The sequence below is a fragment of the Anomalospiza imberbis genome, chromosome Z (genome assembly GCF_031753505.1).
Source record: "Anomalospiza imberbis isolate Cuckoo-Finch-1a 21T00152 chromosome Z, ASM3175350v1, whole genome shotgun sequence".
Taxonomy (NCBI): Eukaryota; Metazoa; Chordata; class Aves; order Passeriformes; family Viduidae; genus Anomalospiza; species Anomalospiza imberbis.
Window position 1 is genome coordinate 7,354,545 of NC_089721.1, and position 22,095 is coordinate 7,376,639.

A 22,095-nucleotide genomic window follows, 5' to 3' on the forward strand; every position below is an offset into this window, starting at 1 on the left:
CTTTTGTGCCTCAAGGAGGGCGAGTTAGTCCTATATTTCTAGTTTACCTTTTTTTTTTTTTTATGATATTGCAGTTTGTAGATTAGTGAAGCTGACCTTAAAGTAAAGCACACAAAAGAAGAAAACACATCTCTTTTCTCTCAGCTATTTTGTTTACATGATCTTTAAATAATTTGGGTAAAAATCCCTAAACTGCACTCTGAAGTCCACATCTGCTCTTGGATAAACAGAACCTGCACTATGCCCAAGTTTCTGGAGTCTGGAAATCAGTCCAGCCTTAGATATTTGTTGCAGATGGTTTTCTCTTGTGACAGGATTGAGTTTTCTGGAAAGAGTCCTTTTTAAAAAGGCTCCCCATTTGCTGCCACAGTTAAATGTGATAGGTGCATCTATAATAGGTGCATTTTCTGTGCTGTTGTTTGTCATGTCATTGTCTGGCCAGAGGAAAACCTTGCTCTGATCTGCTTTGACCACAGGGCTGCCTGTAAGTACTTGTCTGTTTCCTTGTGCTGTTGCCTGTGAAACTTGTATTTCTAGAGGTTTATGTGGTGTATAAACTTCAACTGTGTTGGAAACCTGTATGGCTGATAAGTCACAAAGTGGCTAAAAAATTGGTATATTAGTGTGCTTCATTTGCACAGCCATTTGTAGGGTTGTCCCTGATTTCTGGGTGAAGTGTATGGCGAATTACCTTATGTTTCAAACACATAGTCAGGATCTTAAAAGAGGAATGGAGCTGTCTGTTACCAGTTATGAACCTTAAATCCTTAACCAGCCAAACAGTACCTGTCTGTAACAAGTCCAATGTCTAATGAAGAAAGTGGGACATGACATGAGGTAACTGGAACTGCAACTGTCTGATGTCAGTGCCACGAATCCATACGCAATGACAGAGGGATGCCATGCCTCTCTGAGAGTGTGTGGAAGCTGCCAATAGAGAGGTCCTGGAGCAAAAGGCTGATTACCCATGATGTCACGTTAAGCAGTGGCACAATTTGAAGAATCAATGTCTCCTCATGTTTATCACTGCTAGGAAGATGCCATCAAACATCCCCATCAAAAACTTCATAATGAATGTTGTGACCATCACTAGTGGTGTCTTATAATCCAGTAATGTGATCTGTACACAGTCCTGTTCTTTAGGGTCTTTTCTCCCTTTCCTTCCTTCTCATGTATTTGAAAAAAATGCTTTAGAAAGTGCAATTTTATTTGTTCAGGTCTCTCTGTGCCTCAGTCATTGTACTAGTAATAACCAACTGCATTAGTTTGATGTAGGCTGCTCTTCAGACTTAGGTCTCTCATCACAGCTGCTTGGACTGTTGATCCATGGGATATGTATGCAGCAGGGATACCTCACACTTTCCTCCCTCAAGCCCCCTCTTGTCTTGTAAGCCCTACTTTGAATGATTAAATGTAGCATGATGATCACTTGTATTTGTATTCCATAACATGAAGATATCATTAGATTTGTTTTAACTGGTGTCCCTTGACAGTTGGATAATAACTTTATTAGAGTGTTGTCTTCAATGAGGCTTTGGTTTGTTTTTGTCAATCTTAAAATTGACCAAGAAATTTAATTTACTTTATCTCCTTGATTGTGGTAGCACTTAAGAGGAATTACTGTAGATCAAGTTAAAAGTTACTTTTCTGTTAAGACTGGTGAAAGAGATAGTTTTTCTTCTTTCTTTTTCTGAGTTTTTGGCTTGGGGGTCTTGGGGTTCTTTGGTTTTAGTTTTTGGTATGGTTTTTTATTGTTGTTTTGCTTGATTTGGGTTTTTTTGGTGGAGGAGCCACGGGGGGAGTGTTGTGGGCATGCAGTTGCAGTGCAGCACATGTAGTTTTACAGCTTTATGCAGACAGCTGTTACTGGTGCCTGTCCTTTGTTGTGAGGGGCGTACCTCCATGTACTCTTGTTTGCAGAACTCTTAGAGGTACAAAGCAGAAGCGATATCTGCAGGTTTTGGGGTGATGTAATCTATTTGGATACTGCAGTAAAAGCATGGAATCTGTTTTGTACTGTAGTGAACTGAACAGCTTTTTGCTGAGAGAGGTCATAAGAGATCAGAGCTGTGTTGCAGTGGTTGAGCACTTACATAGATGGGAAGCTTTGATGAGAACTTTTGTTTTGTCTTAGCAACAGGCACTGTTGACTTCTATTTTTGCTGTTTGTGCAGAGCCCTGATGTTGGTTATAGCCCTTGACTTGCGCTGAAACAAGTAGGTACAGTGAAAACTGAAAGCACTGTCTAAATTTGGAACACCCGTGATCATTAGAAATCAATCTCTTGAAACAAAGTGATTTTTACTTTTTTCTTTACTGTAAAATCAGTAGTTCATTAATGTAACATAGGCAGGAATTTTTTTTTTACTTTTTCAGCCTTTTGTTTTTGTAGTTTTCAGACCGAATGGTGCATCCTTAGTAATGTGTAAACTACACAATGTGTATTAGCAGGTGAAATGGAAATTGCAAGGTCAGGTCTCTTTCTCTGAAAATCATAGTTGTGCTGATTTGATTATGGTTGATAACTTGAAGCATTCTCAACTTTTCTTTCACCCATAAGTTATTCATTTTTTATTTGTCTGAATTTGAGATGGAAATTGCTTCAGAGAATACATGCACCCCAAACTCAGGAATATAGCAGCAAGAGTCCAGTTCTTATTACCAAATAGTTAAATTGGTTTAAGTTATCATGAATAAAGCAATTACAGGTATCATTAGTGGTAGGATACTTCCAACTTGTCTAGTCAGAACTCCTTCAGAAGAAAAGGAATGAAGATATAAACTCAAGGGAAGGTAGAAGAAACATTGAAATAATAGTGAAAAAACACCCCAACGTCCCAGAATCTCTTCATGAGATGCTCTTTGTAATACATTTTTTGTTCTCTTCTGTTGATGAGACTCTCCCTTTGGCATTGCCTTCTTGCACCAAGTCATGCTTTTCTGTATTCTCCTTGTCTGGCAGCGTAACTAAATGCCATTCATGTTTAAGTGATTACATGGCCAGTGAATTGCCGTGGTCACCTCTGTCTCTTCAAGCCATTCCAGCTTGTCACCTCTCTGTGCCAGTTATTGCTGTCATCATTTCTGCCTTGCCAGTTCTGTTTCTGAATCTTTGTGTAGTTGTCTGTTGTTGTGGTTGTTTCCTGTCCCCCCTCCCCTTCTGTCATGATTGCTCTGAGGTCCTCTGCCCTCATCCTGGGCTCTTGCTATGCTGTGTTACTCTGCCTGGCTGGTTTTGTGAATCCTGACCTGCTGCCTCAGTGTTACTAAGTAAAAAATTATACAGATGGGAAGAGAAGAGTTCACATCAGGTTGCTCCAGTTCTTTATAACTTTGAAGTACTTGCAGCCCTGACCTTCTTCGTGGAGAGTTGTCCAGAACCAAGAATGAGGGAGTGAAGCTGGGGAGGTCTACATTTAGAGAAGAGAGTTTGTAGGTGGCTGTAAGAGCACTCTGTAGTACTATGTAACTAACTGGTTCCTCTAGAGCAGGAAAGGTGTTGAATAAGTGTTTTTGTCCTCTGTCACTTTACAGTGTGCAGTAAGGTATTAGGCCAAAATCCGTTCAACCCTGTGCTGTTACCACCAATGCCTTTCAGCGTCTTGTAGGGGAGACCAAAGCAAACAGTGGTAGAGCTGCACTTGTCCATCATCTGATTTGGAATAAAGCTTTGGAAGCACTCCAACATGCTTTACTGCACGTTGTAATTAATGTTCAGATAATGCCCAGAATCATAGTAACAAATGAGTAACCACCTAACTGGGTGCAAAAACTGTTTTCCCAGCCTGGACAACAGAACAACAGCAATATGCTTGTAACAGTGGTCCCTGACGAGCCTGTCAATCTGATTAGTCATGAGACATTATTTTAATTAAATCTTCTTTGGGATGGTGGTGATGAAATGTGACTGGCAGCCTGTTCCTGTGTTACTGTGTGTAGTGTTTAACAGATTTTTGCTGACAAGTGCCTTCTGAAGTAACATTGTCTTAATAAGTGCACACTCAGAGTGCATCAGCAAGACCTGTGTGATACAAATTCAAATGCTTTGTGAATCTAAAATGACTGGCTCTTGAAATGATCCATTTCATGACTAGCTTGCTGCTGATGTGCCTTAGCTAGTCCTGTGGTTAATTAAGGTGTTGCATATGGCAGAGGAATTATTTTTCCACTGCATCTTGAAGTTAATGCAGACACCAGATCAGCATTAGGATTTTACTACAGAATTGTCAGCAAAAGCAAGATACATATATCTTATGTGGGATGACACTGAGACTTTATGCAGTTCCAGAGTGATAGGCTACTGCAAAACTCCTTGGAAACTGGATGCGCAGTTTTGGCTTGTTGGGATTTGTATACATTGCTGCTTGTGTCCCTGGTGCAGTAACCAGTAGTAACTGGTGCTGCCTTGAGCAAACACCCTTATCAACTGAAGATGGCAAAGTGAGGAGGTTACTTTGTCTAATCAGAAGTTTTTGGAATCCTCTAAAAAAAAAAAGGAGTTCCTTTTTAGTCTCAGGTAGTAACTAGAAAAAAGAACTTTGAGAAATTAAAAGTAGCGTGTGGAGGTTTTGCCCCAGGTGGAGAGTGAGCAGTGCTTGCACACAGTGCCACTCAGTCTTCAGTGACAGAAGGGACTAGTGAGGATGTGAGAGCTCTATGAATTTACATGTCACCTGGCTTTTTCACTAAAAACAAATCCAGTAGATGACCTACTTGCTACTCTCACACAGAGGAACTACCAACACAACAGCTTGTCTAGCAGTGAAACCTGGGTCTGAATGTGCAGCTATTTCATGTGCTGTTGTCTGCAGTCTGGGCACTGGGACCGGTAAGGCTTGTTCAGCTCCAGTGGTTGACATGCAGCTCTACTGGGTAGTCTGGTGACTTTGCCCTTGACATCCTTCCTTGGATGGCAGGCTTAGCACTGTTTCACCTTCTTTTCTTTCAATCTTTGAGGCCTTAATGGTTTTTTTGTTTCTGAGAACAAGGTGCCAGAACCAGTTTCTGGCTTAGTGGAATAGTTTCAGATGTAATAGCACTGCTGAGAGAGGTTGGTGAGTTCTGAAAAGAACTTGACAAACATTGGGCAGGATGACGTACAGTTTTTATGTGCAGCATGCACCTGGACTTGCCCAGCATGACTCACTTCCCCATGGTCCAGCATCTGCCACTGTGTTTCACGAAGTCTGGTTGCACGTGGGTGATCTTTGTACAGCTTTGGCTTTAGCTTTGTGTAGGTTTCCCGTTAGCTGGGGATGGTTCACCTCTTGATTTCAACATAATGTTGAAAGGGATCTTTGCACTGCAAAAGGGACTGTCCTAGAGTTCCTGAAACTGGCACTTCTTGTCCCCCGTCCTGTCAGCAGCAACAAGGAGGAAATAGGTAAACTGTGGAATCCTCACCTTCCTTTATGTTTGCAGTTGGAATCTACAATGGGAACAAGTGAGCACAAGAGTCCTTGACAAGAGGAATGATGGGCATAAATGTTAGATCTGCACCATGTTGTTGTGCTCTGCTGCCTGTGGGGATGTACCAGAGGTCTCAATGGTTTTGAAGAACAGCTGTTGGGCATTTCAGTCTGAGATGGAGAACTTCAGAGACAAAGGGCATCTCTGAGTCTTTGTCATGCATAATGTTACAAGGAGTACTTACATTCAATTACTCTAGAAATTGTGCTGTAGTACCTTGTGATGTACTTCTAATCTAGCAAAATCCCTATGTTATTGAGTATACCATAAGCATCCTGGAGCAGAATTTTAGCTGACAGCTTATCTATCTTGAACAACTCTTCTGGTGGCCCAGACCTACTCCCTGTGAAAAGCTGGCTAGCCACTTCTGTGTTTAACATCTTGGCCAGGTAGGATTCACATCCACATTTTAAGAGTTGCTGCTAAATGCTGTGGGCAGTGGATGGGGTCTGTTCTCATTGATTTCTTGTGTTTATCCAACATATCTTTCCCATGGTACCATTTATTTTACACCTGTTTTATGCATTGCCCAGTGTGTGTAGATGAATGCCATGCTGGCTAACTGGCTGTGTAGCCAGTACAGTAGTATCCCTTTCTTAGAGCAGCAGGGATTAACTGAAGAGGATCAGTGTGGTATTTCCAGTAGGAAGAGCTATTCTTAATGACAAGGGAGGCAGGGTGTGCTTCATGAGGCTGAGACAGAGTGGCCTCTGTGTGCTGTGATCTGTAACTCTGTTTTCCTGTTCACCCTGATTGTGTCTCGTCTGTTTGCTGTTTTGGTTTTTTGGTCGGGGCTTTCTTTTTTTCTTTATATTACTGCTTCAATTGGCAGGCCCTGGTCTAAGTTATTTGTCTGCTCAATTAGTTTCAAGGCTAAAAAATATGTTTGCTTATCTGTTTTGGGAACAGGCACATCAGGTGTCTGCAATGTGTTCCATAACCTAGAGATAAGACTCTGGAACTGCATAGACTCACTCTGTGCTACATATTCAAAGTTGTTCAAGCTGTTTTAAAATGTTTTTCAGGTTCTAGATGGCTTCTAAGAAGTTGGGATCTGACTCTCATGGTAAGTGAAATTTAGCATCCTTGTCTTTTCTATAGGATGAATCCTACTATTGCTGCTCACTAATGTCCTAGCCTAGACAGTCCATAGAGACTAATCTGTTCAGCCTCTGAGTAGTTTTTTGTTAGGAATGAAGTGCCTTGGCTTCCTTCTTGCATAGTTGCTTGCTGAATGCTGTGTTTGCTTGTTCTCTGATTAAACTGAAAATCAGTCTCTGGCTGTTCCCTGTTCCTTCATGACAGAATAACACATTCTCCTTCCCCAACAAATTCCCCTTCAAAATCAAAGCTGAACTGCTCTGATGCTTGCTGAACTGGGCTCTAGATCTGTAGCATCTTCCTATGGAAATCACATGAGAAGTTGAATTGAAAGTGAAGCTTTTAATGCAACATTGAATTGTACTTCATTTTTGCTCAGCCATGAATTTCTACCCCTAATTGACAAACTTGGTTCAGAAGGCAGATGAAGAAAAGACACTATTTTTCTGTCTTCTACATATGAGATGCATAAAGTCATGCAGGTGATTGGTATCATAGAATTTATTTGCCTGTAATGTCCTTAGTTTTTTAGAAAATGGGGTGTAATTTGAGTATAATTAATGTTGCTGTGGAACATGAAAGTTCAGTTTGTTGTATGTAATGTGGCTTCCTCAAATTAGTAATCATGACTTTTCAGGCTATCATACCTAACGCTTTTAGAAATTCAACCTTGATCTTCCTGGATCATTTTTCCAATAAAAGGGTCCTGGTGAATTCAGTTTTTCCTGCAGCTTTTTATTCAGTCTTGCAAGTGTAAAGTTGAAGTAAAAAATAAGAAATGTCTCACTTAAATACTGGGTTAAGGATTAATAGAAATAGTGTATCAAAACTTCATTTTTAGATGGTCTCCTTCGTTGCTGTGGCTCAGTGACCCTGCTGCAAGACAACTAATTTTTTCATTTGGTAGTCTCCAGCTATTCAGCAGTTGCTCCTGTGTCTAAAAACAGTCTCTATGAATACTCTGATCTGCTTGTCCTTTTGTCTGTTTTTATTTTTCTCCTCACCTAACCAGACTAATAAAGGCTGCTCAGGGCTAGAATTCAACATGTCTTAAATATATCCCAGAATAGTATGGTGTGGTGGAACATGCTTTTGGCTTCGAAATAACCAGGTCCAAACAAATGGTGCTGTGAGCTGCCTGGTTAACTTGTGTGCTCCTTTGTGTACCCTCTGTTCCTAATCACACTGTTGCAGTACTATTTCTGAGGAGTAGTGGACCAGCTTCCTTGTCTTAATTATGTCTTAAGAGATCAGCAGGTCAGTTGTTTTGGTCTTGTCCAGGGTTATCTCACTAAGTGAGTTTTGGTTTACTGTAGAGCATCCATCCCCATGGCTGCCTCCAGCTCAGTGTCTCTGGCAGGCTGATGAAATCAGTCAATATAGCTGATGTATCTCTTGTGGTTATTGTTGAACTGCTTATTAGAGGTCAAAGGGCTGTCACTGAATCACAGAATGCTTGAGGCTGGCATCTGCAGATTGTCGTGTCCAAACCCCTGGCAGGGTCACCTAGGGCAGGCTGCTCAGGACCATGTTCAAATGGAGATGAGGATGGGAACACAAGGTATGAGTGGAGGGAAAGGAATCCCTTTTCCTGTGGATTATGCCAGGTGTGGTTTATGCTTCAGTATTTCAGTTGTATTTTTGCTGTCGCTGTACAATTTCAAAGCTTTTTAACTCTGATTTCCAACAATTATGCAAGTGGTTTGTGTGACCACAGCAACTAAGTTACACATGGTTTCAGAAGTGTTCCCCACTCATGCCTGATAACTGTTTTGGTTGTTTTGTTAGGTTTTTTTTTTCTGAAGTGTTTCCATTTTGGTGCCAAACCAGACACTTCTATGAGTTATGCTGAAGTGAAGACTTGTAGTAGTTTGCTGTGCCAGAAATGTAGTACAGAGACCAGGCTGACAAGTACACTTTTGTCATGCCTATTTTCAGAAATTACTCAGTATGCTTTTAACTGATACAAGGATGAAGTGGCTAACAGTCTTACTAAATAACAGTTTGGTAAAAACTTACGTTGTTTCACTTGAACGTGTGACTTTTGTAACAATATCTTCCAGAATACCTTTTTAATGTAGGTTTTTCTTACTGCTGTAGAATGTGGCATTTAAAACAATTTGCACCCTTTACTCATCAGTGTGTGCACTGTGATCTGCTCACAGAAAGAAAATGATTCTTTGCTCTCTGGATAAGATTTCAGCTTTACCAAGCTAGTACTGTTCTGATTGGGCTGAATTCTATGTGCATAGGTGTTTTAACTCAGACTTTTAGCCATCAAATGTCCTAAACCATTTGAGGTGTTTTTAATATGTGCTTATGGGCTTTTTCTCATAGTATATTCAGGATGAGATTATAGCAAGGATTGTTTTTTAAAAAAATCAGAATACTGGGGAACAAAGTAGGAATTTTTTTTCCTTAGTCAAACTTCTGAGGTTAAGCTGGCAGCTTAATATAGCTAGTCTAGGCATGCTTAGTATTTTTTATTTACTGTGCAAAACAGGATTGCTGGTATGTAAACAGCAAAGTTTGTGCTTGCACCCTCTGTGGCTGGTATCTGCTTCAGGTGTAGTTGTGCAAGGGGAAGTGCCCACTATATATTGTAAACAGGTCTAATAAGACAAAGATTTACATGCTGAGCAATTTGGGCTGGGAGATCCATGTGGAGAGGTAATCTTGCTGCACTTGGATCATCTGGTGTAGAGCAGCCAGTGGGACTAACAGGCCATGGTAGCAGCAGTTGGCAGATCTGGTTGTCTCTGACCTGGCCATGATTTACTACTCCGGCTGCAGAGGCTGCTACGGTTGTTATTTCTGTATAAGCAAATGCTTTGGCATATCAGGCTCTCAAGTTGTCAGCTCAAGTACAACTTGGATGCTGTGTTGCAAAGAGTGATCATGTTGGCCAAATGAGGTGCTGTCTGGATGCTGTGCAGTGCTTGGATATGTGATTCCCAGTAAGGATCACTGAAAATACTGTCATATTCTACCTAGAACATTTTTTTTCATCCTAGAGGTGCAGGTGGGATGTAGGTTGTTCATCCTGACCGTTTCAATGTGTCCTAACAGGATTCTGTGACTACCCAGTGTGTGCACAGTATGCGAACTCAAGTAATGACAGCATATAAACCTTTAACTGCAAATTGACAGGATGTTCTTGTTTATGAGAGCTGCTCAGCCTCTAGGAGTCTGTGGCTGCCTTGTAGATGAATCAACAGTGAGGGAACATAAACAGTACTTACACTGCCATCTGAGTATGAAAATGAGTCAGATAAAAACAGCAAGTCACAGTTCACTGAGTGAGGAGGGCTTGGTCACTGAACACCATCTCAGATGTTGCCACTAACGTCTTTCTGTATCTGTGTCACTCAGGAAGAAGCTACAAGTGAGGCCTAGAGTCACTCCTCAGATTGTTACACATGCCAGAAACATTGCCTCTGATTCCAAAAGCTTAGACCACTGATCCAAGAGACCACTTTCAGTTAATGGAAAAGCTGTTTAGTTTGTATTTTGGGTTTTCTCATACTTCTTCACTTTTTCTCAAGGAAAACACACTAATACTCTGGCTGCTTGGAGGTGGTTGAGCTCTAAGTGTTTTTTTTCGTTGTGAATTTGCAGGAGAAGTGTCATCCTAGGAAAAAATGACAGATGTAGGGCCTGATAAAGTTAGATCACCTTGTTTCAAAAATTAGAATTGCTGTGTTAATAGCCTTAGTATTTCACTGTGTTTTGTTTAAAGTGGAATGGCTTTGTTTCATTGCTTTGCATTTGTGACCACTTCTGTCCAAATGCTACTTACTACTTGTATGTCAAAACCTGGATTGTAGTTTGTCTTAGTTGTTCTGAAACGGAGTAATTTTAAAATCTGCTTTGAATATGACAAAAATGCTGGATCTTTTTATAGAGATAGAATACAGTGTTCAGGAGAGCTTCATCATCCAGTTGTGTAGGAATAGTGTTGTCACAAAGGAAACTAAGATACTGATTGCATTGATGTCAATATCTGGTGTATTGTGGTTATGAGATATGAGAGGGTTTGCTTTTTTTTTTTTTTTTAATCCTTAACATTTATGGGCTAGGATTTAGGAATTAAACAAACTCTGACTGAACTTCCTAAACTAAGAGACACTGAGGTCCAAAGAGCTTCAAACTCCATTTGTATTGTTATCTGGTGTAGATGCTGCAGTGGAGATAAAATAGCTCCCAAGCACAACAATGTGAGCCTGAATTGAAAGCATGAAATTTGTGAGTTGTGGGGATTTTTTTATCAATACAATTCCTGCTTCTGATTTCAGGGCCTTTCAGTTACCTTGATGATGTCCCATTTAAGATAGGAGACAAGTTCAAAACCCCAGCAAAGGTTGGATTACCCATTGGTTTCTGTCTATCTGATTCTTCTCAGCTTGTCAGAGAAGCCCAGGTAAGTGATATTTTGCCTTCCTGCTCTCTTTACCCTCACTCCTGGCCCCAACTTGTGGTGCTGTATGTTCCAAGTTACCACAGTTTGCAGACAGACAGTCTTGTATTTCTAGAAGATCTGTTGGGCTATATAGAAAGTAAAATATGATGAGGCATGCAGAAAGCGGCTAATTTTTATTGCCTTAAAAAGCCATTGGGCTTTTAAGCATTTGTTTTAGTGTATCTGCTTCAAAGAAGCACTGTGGTTTTGTGTGCTTGTAGTTAGTTCTGAATGTTACCTTGACAAAATTTGAATATAATTTTTAACAGGATAAATTCCAAGAACTGATACACCCAGGAAATGACATAATATTCAGTTCTTACTTTTTTCTGGGTAGTTCTGAGTGAGAGTTCTTTCTAAGCTGTGGGTTACAGCTTGGTACACGGATGGCTTCCCTGCCTTGAGGAGCATGTTTCTGATAAAATAAACTGTTAGTAGCATAAAATCAATTGCTTTAGCACAACTGTTGGAAATCTAATCTCCAAATGCAGGTTATGATACAGGATGTCTAATTGAATTATGCTTTCTCATTTGGATCCATGATTTTCCTTGACCAGTCCTAACTGATGATTGTTTTTACTTTGTGACATATTGCTGTAGGTGGTTCTGCTTTGTTCTTGCTGTTTTTGTTCTCTTCCTGCCCTACATATTACCCTGTTACCCTACTTCATGGCTTTTCCCTCATAACCATTAAACAACTCCCTGATTTTCCTAGTACCCATATTTCCACTCGGTTAAGCTGGTGTGGGAGAGCCAAAGGAGATGCTGATGTCCTGTCCTGTTGCTGGCTTGATTGTGCTGTGTCTCCATTTTTCTGCCAAGCTGGGGCTCAGCCAGCATAGTGTGCTTGTTCAGACTGCAACACCCTGCACAGTGTGGACTGTGCATCTCACAGTGGAATTTGACTCTTTTTATAGCTGTAATGAGCGCTGTTAAAAAAAAAAAAAGTGCAGGAAATACATCTTCTCACCCATATTTTTGGTATTAAAAAATGTGGATATTTAAAGATGGAGTTAGGCTCCTCAAAATTTTGCCCTTTACAACTAAGCCAGTCTGTGGTCAGTACGCTGGTAATGAGTAGATGCCTCCTTGTGCTGATCTGGCCTTAAAGGACCTGATGTCAAGTGGAAAAAGCTTTTGAGATCCTGTCACATCAGTAACTACAGCAAAATCTGCTGCTGACTGTATGTGTTGTCATTGGTGCAGCCACTGTATCCCCTTTGGCTGGTGAGGCACTGCACTGGAGTGGGAATGAAAATACTGCCTTAAACCAATGGATGTAGCACTCTAATATCAAGTCCCTTAGGAATCTTTTAGGGGACACTGAGTAATACTGTACTGGCCTTTGGATGCAAAAATACTCTGCTGAATGACTTGCAGAACTAGCGGGCCGGGGATGTTTCAGTGGTGCCAGATCAGGTGATTGTTCATCTAATAACTCATTAGACTTCCACTTGCTACCTCCCTTGTGCTGGGGGAAGAGGGTGGGAGGGCTGTGAAACTGATCTTGGGATAATGAGTAGTTCTAAAGCAAAGCTAAGTGTAGGAAGGAGGCAAAATACAGTATTTTAATCCAGGCTGCAGCCAGATTTTACTGTTAGTGGCAAAATTAAGTACTTCTAGTGTCTGCCAGCTTTTTCACAACCTGCAGATTGACAAAATGTTGCTGTTCCTGGTAATTCATGTAGCTCTTATTCTCTTTGCATTAATTTATGTTGCTGTTAGAAGTAGCAGCTATGATCCTTATAACTTATCTTTTTTTTCTTTACTTCCCCTTCTCTTCTTTTCTCTTCACGTCCATTCAGTATGACTTCTCACTGGAAAAGAAAACAATTGAGTGGGCTGAAGACATCAAAAAAATTCAGGCTGCCCAGAGAGAAGCTGAATGCAAGGCAGAAGAAGCTCTAGCAAACTCAAAAGCAGATCCAGAGGACAACACCAAGATGGGGTTCTCAGAGGGACCTTGCCCTGAAGCCATGCCTCCTCCTATTAACCCCATCCTTGCTAGCCTGCAGCACAATAATATTCTGACTCCTACCCCAGCCAACACCAGCTCTGTGAAGCAAAAGGTCCTCAGTCCATCTCGTCCAAAGGCAGATTTCAACCCAGCTGATTTTGAATGTGAAGAAGACCCTTTTGACAAACTGGAATTAAAAACTATCGATGATAAGGAGGAATTAAAAAATATCCTTGAAATTCATGTTGGTACTACTGGGCCAATTGTTGCCCAGCTGTTAGATAATACATTGCCTAAAGGAGGGTCTGAGTCTGTGTTGCAAGATGAGGAAGTTCTGGCATCCATAGAAAAGGCCACGTTGGACTTCAAACCCCTTCACAAACCCAATGGCTTTATCACTTTACCACAGCTGGGAAACTGTGAAAAGATGTCCTTGTCTTCCAAAGTGTCCCTTTCCCCCATCACTTCAGTGAGCAATATCAAATCCCTGTCATTCCCTAAGCTTGACTCCGATGAGGGTGATCAGAAATCATCAAAGCTCACAAGCACTTTCCACAGCACTACCTGTCTCCGCAATGGCACTTTGCTCAGCTCTTTGCAGACCTGTGCTCAGAGCAAAGCCAGTGAACTGAATGGACACCATATGCTTGGTCTTTCCGCTCTAAATGAGGACAGTGGCAGGGAGACATTATCCTCTTCATCCAGGCTGTCTTCCCTGGCTGTTTCGACTGTTTGTACAGAAGAAGAATCATCTCAAAGCACATCGACTACGGTAAACATGGAGTGGAGTGAAACTGGGGTTGCTGGTGAGAGGTAGAAGTGCAGAGGCAGCTCTTGCCTCTAAATTGCCCTGTTGCTCTGGTTATAATTTCATTTACTAGGAGTGAATTGAAGATCCTCTTAATTTACATGGTGAATTGATCAATCAAACAGGTCTTTGTGGTGGTAGTTCTGATCCTTAGATTATTACCCTGAATTTTCCCCAAATTTGACATTTTTAGACCAAATCCAGTGATTGCTTTTTCAGCTCTCATTTTTTGTTGAGAGTTGCACGCCTTTGAGCTAAGCATATAAGGCATCTTCTGTGTACAGTCCTGCATTTTGTCCTACCCAGATGAGATATATCAGATTCGGAAGTGCTGTTAGGCTTTGAATCAAATCTCTTCTGGTTTTCTTCTTTGGTTTGCTTGTTTATTTGCTGGAAATAATGGGAAATGCAGGCTTCTCAAGGAATAGAATTAATATAGAAGTAATAATAGGTTAAAACACCCAGATGTGGTGTGTCATTCGGGGAAGAAAAAAGTGCTTGCAGTTGACCTACAGTGAAGTAAGCCTATTTTTTTTTTTTTTTTGAGTTTCAATTTTCTTCCTGAGATCCTTTAAAAACCCAATCCTTAACAGGAAAAAAAATTACAGTGATGTGAAATCGTGTATTTGCCCTTTTTTGTGAAGAAGGGTGGAGTCATTGCTAAGTGGAGACCCAAAACAGCCTTGAAGATCGTCTTGTATTGTATTTTTAACGTTACAGTTGGTCACCATGCAGGTCTGAGATGGGAGATTGACTCTTCATTTCCTCAGTCTTGTTGCAAGTTCTAAAATGACTTTGAGAATAGTAACTTCACATCAGGTGTTGTCTTTGTCTCTTTGTGAATAAGAACAGAGATTAGAGCAAGCTTGTGGGGTTTTTCTTTTTGAAGAACTGCAGATCAGGACACCAGTACTCATGAAACCTAGTGAAAGCTGTGTATTCAAATCCTCTCGCTTGTTCTAAAATAATCTGGGTTTTCTTCTCTGTCCAACATAGGCAGTGTTTCAGTGATTCTGTGGTTTTAGAGTCGTGCTGTAGGTTTTTGTGTGACACCATGTGCTGTGAAACAACTGATGCTGTCTCCCTTTTGTCCTTCCAGTTCTTTTCAGGGTTAGATAAATGCACTCATAATTGTGAAGTACAATATTCTGGGAAATAGTGTATCTGACAGAGCAGAACAGCTGATTCTTGATGACTGGAACAAATTCAATGCTGTTAACTTTGGCAGGAGCAGCAGTGTGCTGAGCACCTGCTCACTGCTGCAGGTCACAGGTGTGAGGGGGCCTCTGTGATGTCAGTTATGGAACACATACCATCTCTGGGGATGAAAGATCACTTACAACTAGATAGAGTGGCATTAAGATGCCTAAATTTACACTCAAACTATTCAAATCTCTCTGCTGAATTAAAATTTTTTTTTTAAGACCAAGAGGGAAGTGTATTCTTGATAATGTTGTACAGGAAGATGCAAAGTGGGAAAAAAATAGACTTATTAGGAGAAGTAATAAAATTAACTAATTAATTTGAAACTATTTACACTTTGGAAGTAGTGAATCAAGAAATAATTATGCTGACGAAATTTAGTTCTTTGTGTTTAAATTCCAGGAGTTCAGATTATACTTGTTTTATGTTTCCACAGTATAGTTCCACTGGAAAATTATGGCTGATATGTAAGAAATTTAAGTAAATGCAGCAAAATAATTTAAATAAATGTAACAAAAATCCTCAGAGTATGAAAACAGTAGAATGAAATCACAGTCCTCTCTGTGGCTGGGAGCAGAAGGCTTATATCCAAATGTATTCCGCAGCGATTTTTTTTTTTTTTCCTCACAAGATTAGCAATTGTAACTTTGAATTTGCAGTTACCATGGGAGTTTTTACTTTACCACTGAATTGGATGTAGGAATCTTTGGATGGAAATAAATCTTTAGTTTCTCTGAGGCTGCATAGGTTCTGTGGTGGTCCCCTCTCCTCACTTTTATTTTTTCTTGAATCTCAGTATGTTGATTTTTGCAGCTTTAGCAGAGGTAGAAATGACTAATGAAGACAGCAGATTGAAATTAAACTCAAGTAGATTGTGTAGGAGGAGTTGGCTTTCCCAGACTGTTGAATCTCTGGTGTCAAAAACAGTTTTGGTTTTCCTGGCTGCAGTGTCAATAATCCACTAGCTGATTTTAGGGCTATTTTCCCTTGTTCAGTGTATCTTATATTCCAGTGCTTTTTGCCCTTGAAAAAGTGTCTGGAGAGAGGGTGTGTCTGAAGAACACACCATGAGAATAAGTTCTTGGATATCCTAGTGCATCAGAATGAATATGATGTCTCAGGGTTGGTTTTCTAGAAGAGAAATTCTTATCCTGGAAGATGTTCAGGAATGCAGAAGAAAACCTCCTTGTTGGTGGTTTGGGATCTTTTTGCAAATAAATGGAATTTGTCAAAATCCTGGTAGATCTTTTCAGAATTGGTTTTCTGTAGAGGGTTTTTTGTTGTTCAGTTTGGGCACTAAGGTCTTTCTGAAGGAAACCTTTCAAGCAATCAGTGCTGACATAATGAGTATTAAGAAATGCTAAAAACTGCGGTTTTTGGTCCACAGTGATTTCTTGCAATCTGTTCTGTTTAACACGCAAGAGTTCTAAATGTATTAAACTGAAATGTGTAGCTTTGGTGAGGCCGAGGCCTGACTTTGCACTGCTGTTAACTTGGGCAGGTTGTACAAAGTGGTGGGATGGTTCTGCAGAAGCAGAGCAGGTGCACAGCAGGGGACATGACCCAGCCCTGCTGGTGTGCTGGGAATGGGACACGTGCTGGCTAGAAAATACACATGTTCTTTTGAGCCAGTGTGGCACATTGTTCCTATGTGGTATATGGAGTTCAGTGCAGTGAATAGAAAAGAGGTGTATTTTTCTCTTACCCCTTCACATAGTCAAAAAGTGCAAAAAAGTCTTTAGGCAATGACTTCAAAATTATCACTGTTATTCAGGCAGTGTAGACTTGGTCAGGAGATGAACTGGGGCTGTGTGAACAAGCAGATGTTACAGTGACAGAATAAACCATCTTATAATTATTGTGGGGGTACACACATCTTTCTTGGAGTATAATCCATTTGTAGAATGCTGAGAGGAGGAACAATCCTTATGATGGTGAAGATTCTATAATTGCAGGCAATGGGTAATGTCAGCATCTCATATGTGGAAGCCTGATCAGACCCTAAAGTCTCCCATCCTGTGGTAGAATCTTCTATAAAATCCTTCTCCCCCAGCTGTGGCAAATTCTGCTGACTGGTGCATGATGTTTATACTTGTTTTATTTGTGTGTTGTCCAGCAGATACACCCAGACTACCAGGAAACAGAAATCCCTGTGGTAAGTTTCCAAATACACCTGTGTGCTTGCTTGCATTGGATCATGTTTATGGTAATCTTGGTAAGTGGTGCTCCTTTGAGTACAGAAAACAATAGGTCATGAGTAAACCTGAGGTGAAGGCAGCAATCTGTATTTCCTTTGAGGTGCAGGGTTTGGCTGTATCCCAGCCTTCACTGTTGCAGGGCTTGGATGTTCAAAGGCTTTGGTCACACCAGTAGGAGAGTGTTCATTGTGGAGAATCTGGGTTGTTGGTTGTTGATTGTTGCTTTGAGGGTTAAAAGAGTATGGTGGGAATTAGGCTACTTGGTTTCATCTTCACAGTATGTAACTTCCCAAGGCCACTCTAGAAAACCTTTTGAAATAATTACATGGGATATCCTGGTTCCAGTACTTGGCAGAAACAGGATGCAGGAGATGACCATCACCTCAGCCTTTGGGTTTTCCTCCTTAGGTAACACCCCAAAACTTCGCAGTGTCTAAAGTGCCCAATAACAGCAGCTGCACGAAGTGGCCAGGCAGTCTCGCGGCCGACCTGCAGCAGGGCCTCTCCCCCAGTGAGAGGCACTGTGTGGAGACTGTGGTCAACATGGGCTACTCACCTGAGAACGTCCTGAAAGCCATGAAGAAGAAGGGACAGAACATAGATCAGGTAAGAGTTCATGCAGTGCAAAGAAATGCTTGATTGGATGCTGGTTCTGCTGGGAAGCTGTCTTGGGTTTGCAAAATGGATGGGGAAATACTGTTACTACAATAGGGGGTTGCAACCTAAAGCTTGTGCTTATTTCTGGTGAGAGACTGCTAGAGTCAGCCACACCTGTGGGTGCTGGGTTGGAGCCATGCTGAGTTTGGGATGGGCCCTTTGCTCTATATGGAGCTGGGGGGAGAGATTCTGGGTCTCCCAAGAGCCATAAACACATCCAAAGGAAGCTTAGCATGGCTCTGTGCTGTGTTAAGAGCCATGTGACACAGAAATCCAGCCGGTTTCCCTTGTTCTGACCACGAGGGTTTACAACGCTGGCATCTCTCCTTGTAGAGAGATTGGCCCCTGCAGGCCTAAGACAGCTCTGAAAGGCTCCTTCAAGGCCCCACTGACCGACTTGTGTGTGCCCTGGTGCTGCTCCTTCCTGCTTGAGCGCTGCCTCCAATGCCTGCTCAAACCAGGTCACTGGGCACTAAGTGCTGATGGGCAAAGTGTGGCTCTTGGATCTGCTTCAAACAAACACTTCAAAGTGGGAGAACATGGCCCAACCTCCCGTGCTGGCCCTCAGCAGGCTGTGTGCTGTACAGAGCATGTCCCAGGGACTCCTGCTTGTGGGATTGATCTGCTGGCCTTCTCCCTACATACAGCTTAAGCTGTGTGCTGGAGTGAACTGTGGTATCAGATGGAAAAAGGGTCCCTTAGGAGGGTGGTTTTAAATCCTGCTCTACTTGCAAGTGCTGTTCTTTCACATTCCTAGCATTGCCTACCTGACCCTGCCCCTTAAAGGTGATGATGGATAAGAAATTTGACAGCAGTTTCTGTGTGCATGAGCTGGGATTTGCAGCTCACTTGCCAGTATGCTGAGTTGATCTTGAAAGGCTGACTGCTCTCAGATTACATCAGCTCTTGCTGTCTGAGAAGAAGCTAAAAGTAGACATGTCCTGGCTGATGGACCTACAGTTTCATTTTTAAAACTTGTAGTATAAAAAGCACAGTGAAACTTCTGCTCTGCCGTCAGAGGGCTTAAGATACACTTCTGAGGCTGCATTGACTAGAGCGAAGCGGATGGTCAGAGAGCACAGCAGGACAGAAGTGTTTGTCTGCACAAGCTCTTGTATAAGGAGTGTCTCAACTCTGCTAGGAAGGACTAGTATCTCTGTCCCTGGTGAAGCACTGGGTAGAATCATGCTCAACCTCTCTGCATGTATCAAGGTGACATTCAGCTGCCTGCTGCAAGTGCCTCTCTGCAAACACAGTTTTTTTCATTCCCCATAGGTTTTGGATTACTTGTTTGCACATGGACAGCTTTGTGAGAAGGGCTTTGATCCACTTCTTGTTGAAGCAGCTTTGGAAATACACCAGTTTTCAGAGGAGAAGGTGAGGGTGCAATGTGTGCAGAACGAGAAAAATGTGCCATGACAGGGAATTCCAGCAGCAATTCCTCTGGATGATGTAATCCTGGCTTTCATGGTAACGCTGCCTTGTTTCCAAAACTGACTGCCAAAGGACATCTTTTTGTTGATAAGAGCTAAAAATTGTTAAAGCATTAGAATTTGTCTGTGACTTACTGTTTGTCTCATTTGCATCCTTTTTTATGGGGACAGGATTTTTTTTTTTAGATCCTGCTTATTGTGGTCTTATTGTTTTGAATGCCCAGAGTTCTCTTGTGGGCGAGGTGCCTGGTACAGATACAGTTAATTTCAGCAGCAGCAAATTGTCTTTCAAACCTTGCCAGCCTGCCCTGGCCATGAATTTTCTCCCTTGTACAAGTGCATCTGCCTGGCTGCTCAGCAAATTGGGTTAGGGCTTGCTCTGGAAGAAGCTAGAAAATGCATGTGTTGGGGGCTGGTTCACTATCTGGCTGCTTTACCAGCACCAAAGATACAGCAAGAGCAGCTAGCAAAGGCAGGGGACAGGAGGATCTTTTAAAGTCTGCCAGCCTGTAGTGTGACAGGTTATTACATGAAATCTTTAGAGGTGCAACCCAACCCCGTGAAACATAGATATGTCTTCCCGTCTTTCTTGGTCAAGTGATAATCTTGTAAACAGAGCAATAGCAGTGCGAGGATGGAGAGTAACTGAGTTTGAGAAACCCATTTCCTATTGGCTCAGCCCCAGAATTGGAAATTGCTAATCTCCTGATTGCCCATTTCAACCTGCTTGCTTGTTTGGGATTTTTCCTTCCCCTGGAGTGGAGCAGATGCACTGTAAATGGCAGAGGGTTCATAAAAGTGATCAGCTGACTCACTTCTAGCCATTTTATTTTTCAAAGCTCAGGGACAATTCACAGTTGATGTTGGAAATACAGTATGTACACAGTGGGGTTTGTGCTAATCCCCCAACTTTGCCCTAGATTTGAGAAGCCAGTTGATAGCAAGGGCTACTGCACTGCTCCTGAAGTCCAAGTAATTTTAAAAAAAATCAGGTGCAGCAGGAGCTGCTGGATGGGGCAGCTGGGTGCCATTAATCAGCATTTTTGGGATCCCACATTGGGCCAAGTTGATAAATATCCTTCTAAGAGAGACGCACCCTGGCAGACTGAGCTTTGGTGCCCTGGTTGAAGAGGGTTTTGGAAGTGAAGGATGGCAAACAGAGGGGACAGAAGGTCCCTGTGGGCTGCTGTGCCCAGAGCTCTGGTGGCTCTGGTGTGAGCAGACTTTCTCCCAACAGAACTGGAATGGGCTGTGCTTGGGGAGGAGGAATCCACAGTCATGCTTCTGAAGACAGGCTCTGTGCTAAACTTCCACCAAGCACTGAGCCATCCACTTTTCTCTTGCAAATAACAGGCTATCTGTCTTTCAGGTCACAGAGCTTCTCCAATTAATGAGTCAATTTAAAGAAATGGGCTTTGAACTCAAAGACATTAAGGAGGTCTTATTATTACACGATGACCAACACAATGCTTTGGAAGATCTAATGGCCCGTGCAGGAGCCAGCTGAAGACACATTCCTGGATTCTTGGCGTGCAACGGAGCAGGACCAGCCCTGCCACCTTCACATCCAGTGTGACTTGCTCTCAGCGGAAGAAATCCAGCTTTTTGCATAGAAGGGAGAGTGAGTGAGCAAGCCTGCCTGCGTGCATCACTCCAGCATTTCTCTTTCCAATGAGGGCCAACTTTCATTCTTAAATTAAATTTTAAAGTGTCCTTTCCTAAGTTTCCTTTTTCCAGCTTGGCCACAGTAAGTTGAGACTGTCCAACCTCGACTGGAATTGTACATAGGTGGAGATGGAGTGGTTCCCCCCTCATTGTTGCACTGGTGTTGGACAGAAGAATATTAAGTTGGTTCTGAAACTAGAATGCTTTGGTTCTTTGAAGCTGCTTTCATGGTGTCTTGTCTGCTTGTACTGAATTACTTGACTGTGTCACAGTCCAGATTACCTGGTCAAATTTGACCTCTAGTGCAATGGAGTTTTATTTTTTGGTTGAAAGTTAGTCTGTAACTTAGTAAAACACTGGTTCAGAAACTGTCACTATGCATAAAGAGAGAACCTTAGGTTTTTCTGTCCTCTTGGTTTTTGTTTTTTACCCATGCATCCAACACTTCTGCCAGACATGAGTGTCCAATGCTGAGTGGTAAGGTTCCCTTGAAGCAGGTAAGCTGTGAACTCAACCTGGACCTGCAACTTGTGTTGGTTCTTGAACCTGAAGGCAGAGAGCTGAGGCTCAGTATTTTTAATCCCCCAGGCTTGTAGGATATTTAAGACAATGCCCTGCTAGAAAGTCAGTTAATCTTTTTGTTTTAAATAATACACAATGTGATGCAGGAGGTTTCTTTCAAGCACTTTCTTTAAAACAAATATACTCACTGCATTAGTTCAATTTTTCACACTGCTATAGAATTACATAATAATATCTAGTGCTACAAATCAGGTTTGGAGTTGTTTTTGATAGTTCAAAGTATTATGTTGTACATTGATCAAGTTCTAAGTACATGAAATATCAACAGTCTTGAGGGATCTCTAATTTGCTAAATATTTTGATTCTGCAGAAGAACAACTAATAAAACCCTGAAATATAACTCCCAGTGTCATGGTTCCCATCTCTCATGCTCTTTGGCCTCAGCAGTTGGGGACCTTGCTGGATCCTGCCTGCCCAGGTGCTGCCAGCTCCTGTGGGCACAAGTGAACACTGTTGGGCAGAACAACCAGAGGTCTCTGGGCTGCAGCTGCAGTGGTAGAAGGTGCTGTGCTTCTCTGTGGCTTGTTTTTGTTTCGTGGGAAAACCCCAGCCTAGGGATCCAG

At 41.8% G+C, this 22,095-nt stretch overlaps 1 protein-coding gene across 4 annotated transcripts in view; it reads left to right on the forward strand.

Annotated features, from left to right (window-relative positions):
• The window catches only part of UBAP1 (ubiquitin associated protein 1), a 33,125-nt gene extending 11,253 nt beyond the window's left edge, over positions 1 to 21,872 (forward strand). For 2 of the 4 annotated variants that reach the window (XM_068176417.1, XM_068176419.1), the window contains exons 2-8: positions 6,495 to 6,535; positions 10,866 to 10,990; positions 12,835 to 13,758; positions 17,114 to 17,152; positions 17,604 to 17,801; positions 19,128 to 19,229; positions 20,655 to 21,872. In XM_068176417.1, the coding sequence (XP_068032518.1) occupies positions 6,502 to 6,535; positions 10,866 to 10,990; positions 12,835 to 13,758; positions 17,114 to 17,152; positions 17,604 to 17,801; positions 19,128 to 19,229; positions 20,655 to 20,792 (1,560 nt within the window). In that variant the 5' untranslated portion in view covers positions 6,495 to 6,501 and the 3' untranslated portion in view covers positions 20,793 to 21,872. Of the gene's footprint in view, positions 1 to 6,493; positions 6,536 to 10,865; positions 10,991 to 12,834; positions 13,759 to 17,113; positions 17,153 to 17,603; positions 17,802 to 19,127; positions 19,230 to 20,654 lie in introns of all 4 variants that reach the window. The other 2 variants (XM_068176418.1, XM_068176420.1) reach the window with 2 other exon arrangements.
• Positions 21,873 to 22,095: the final 223 nt, after the last annotated feature.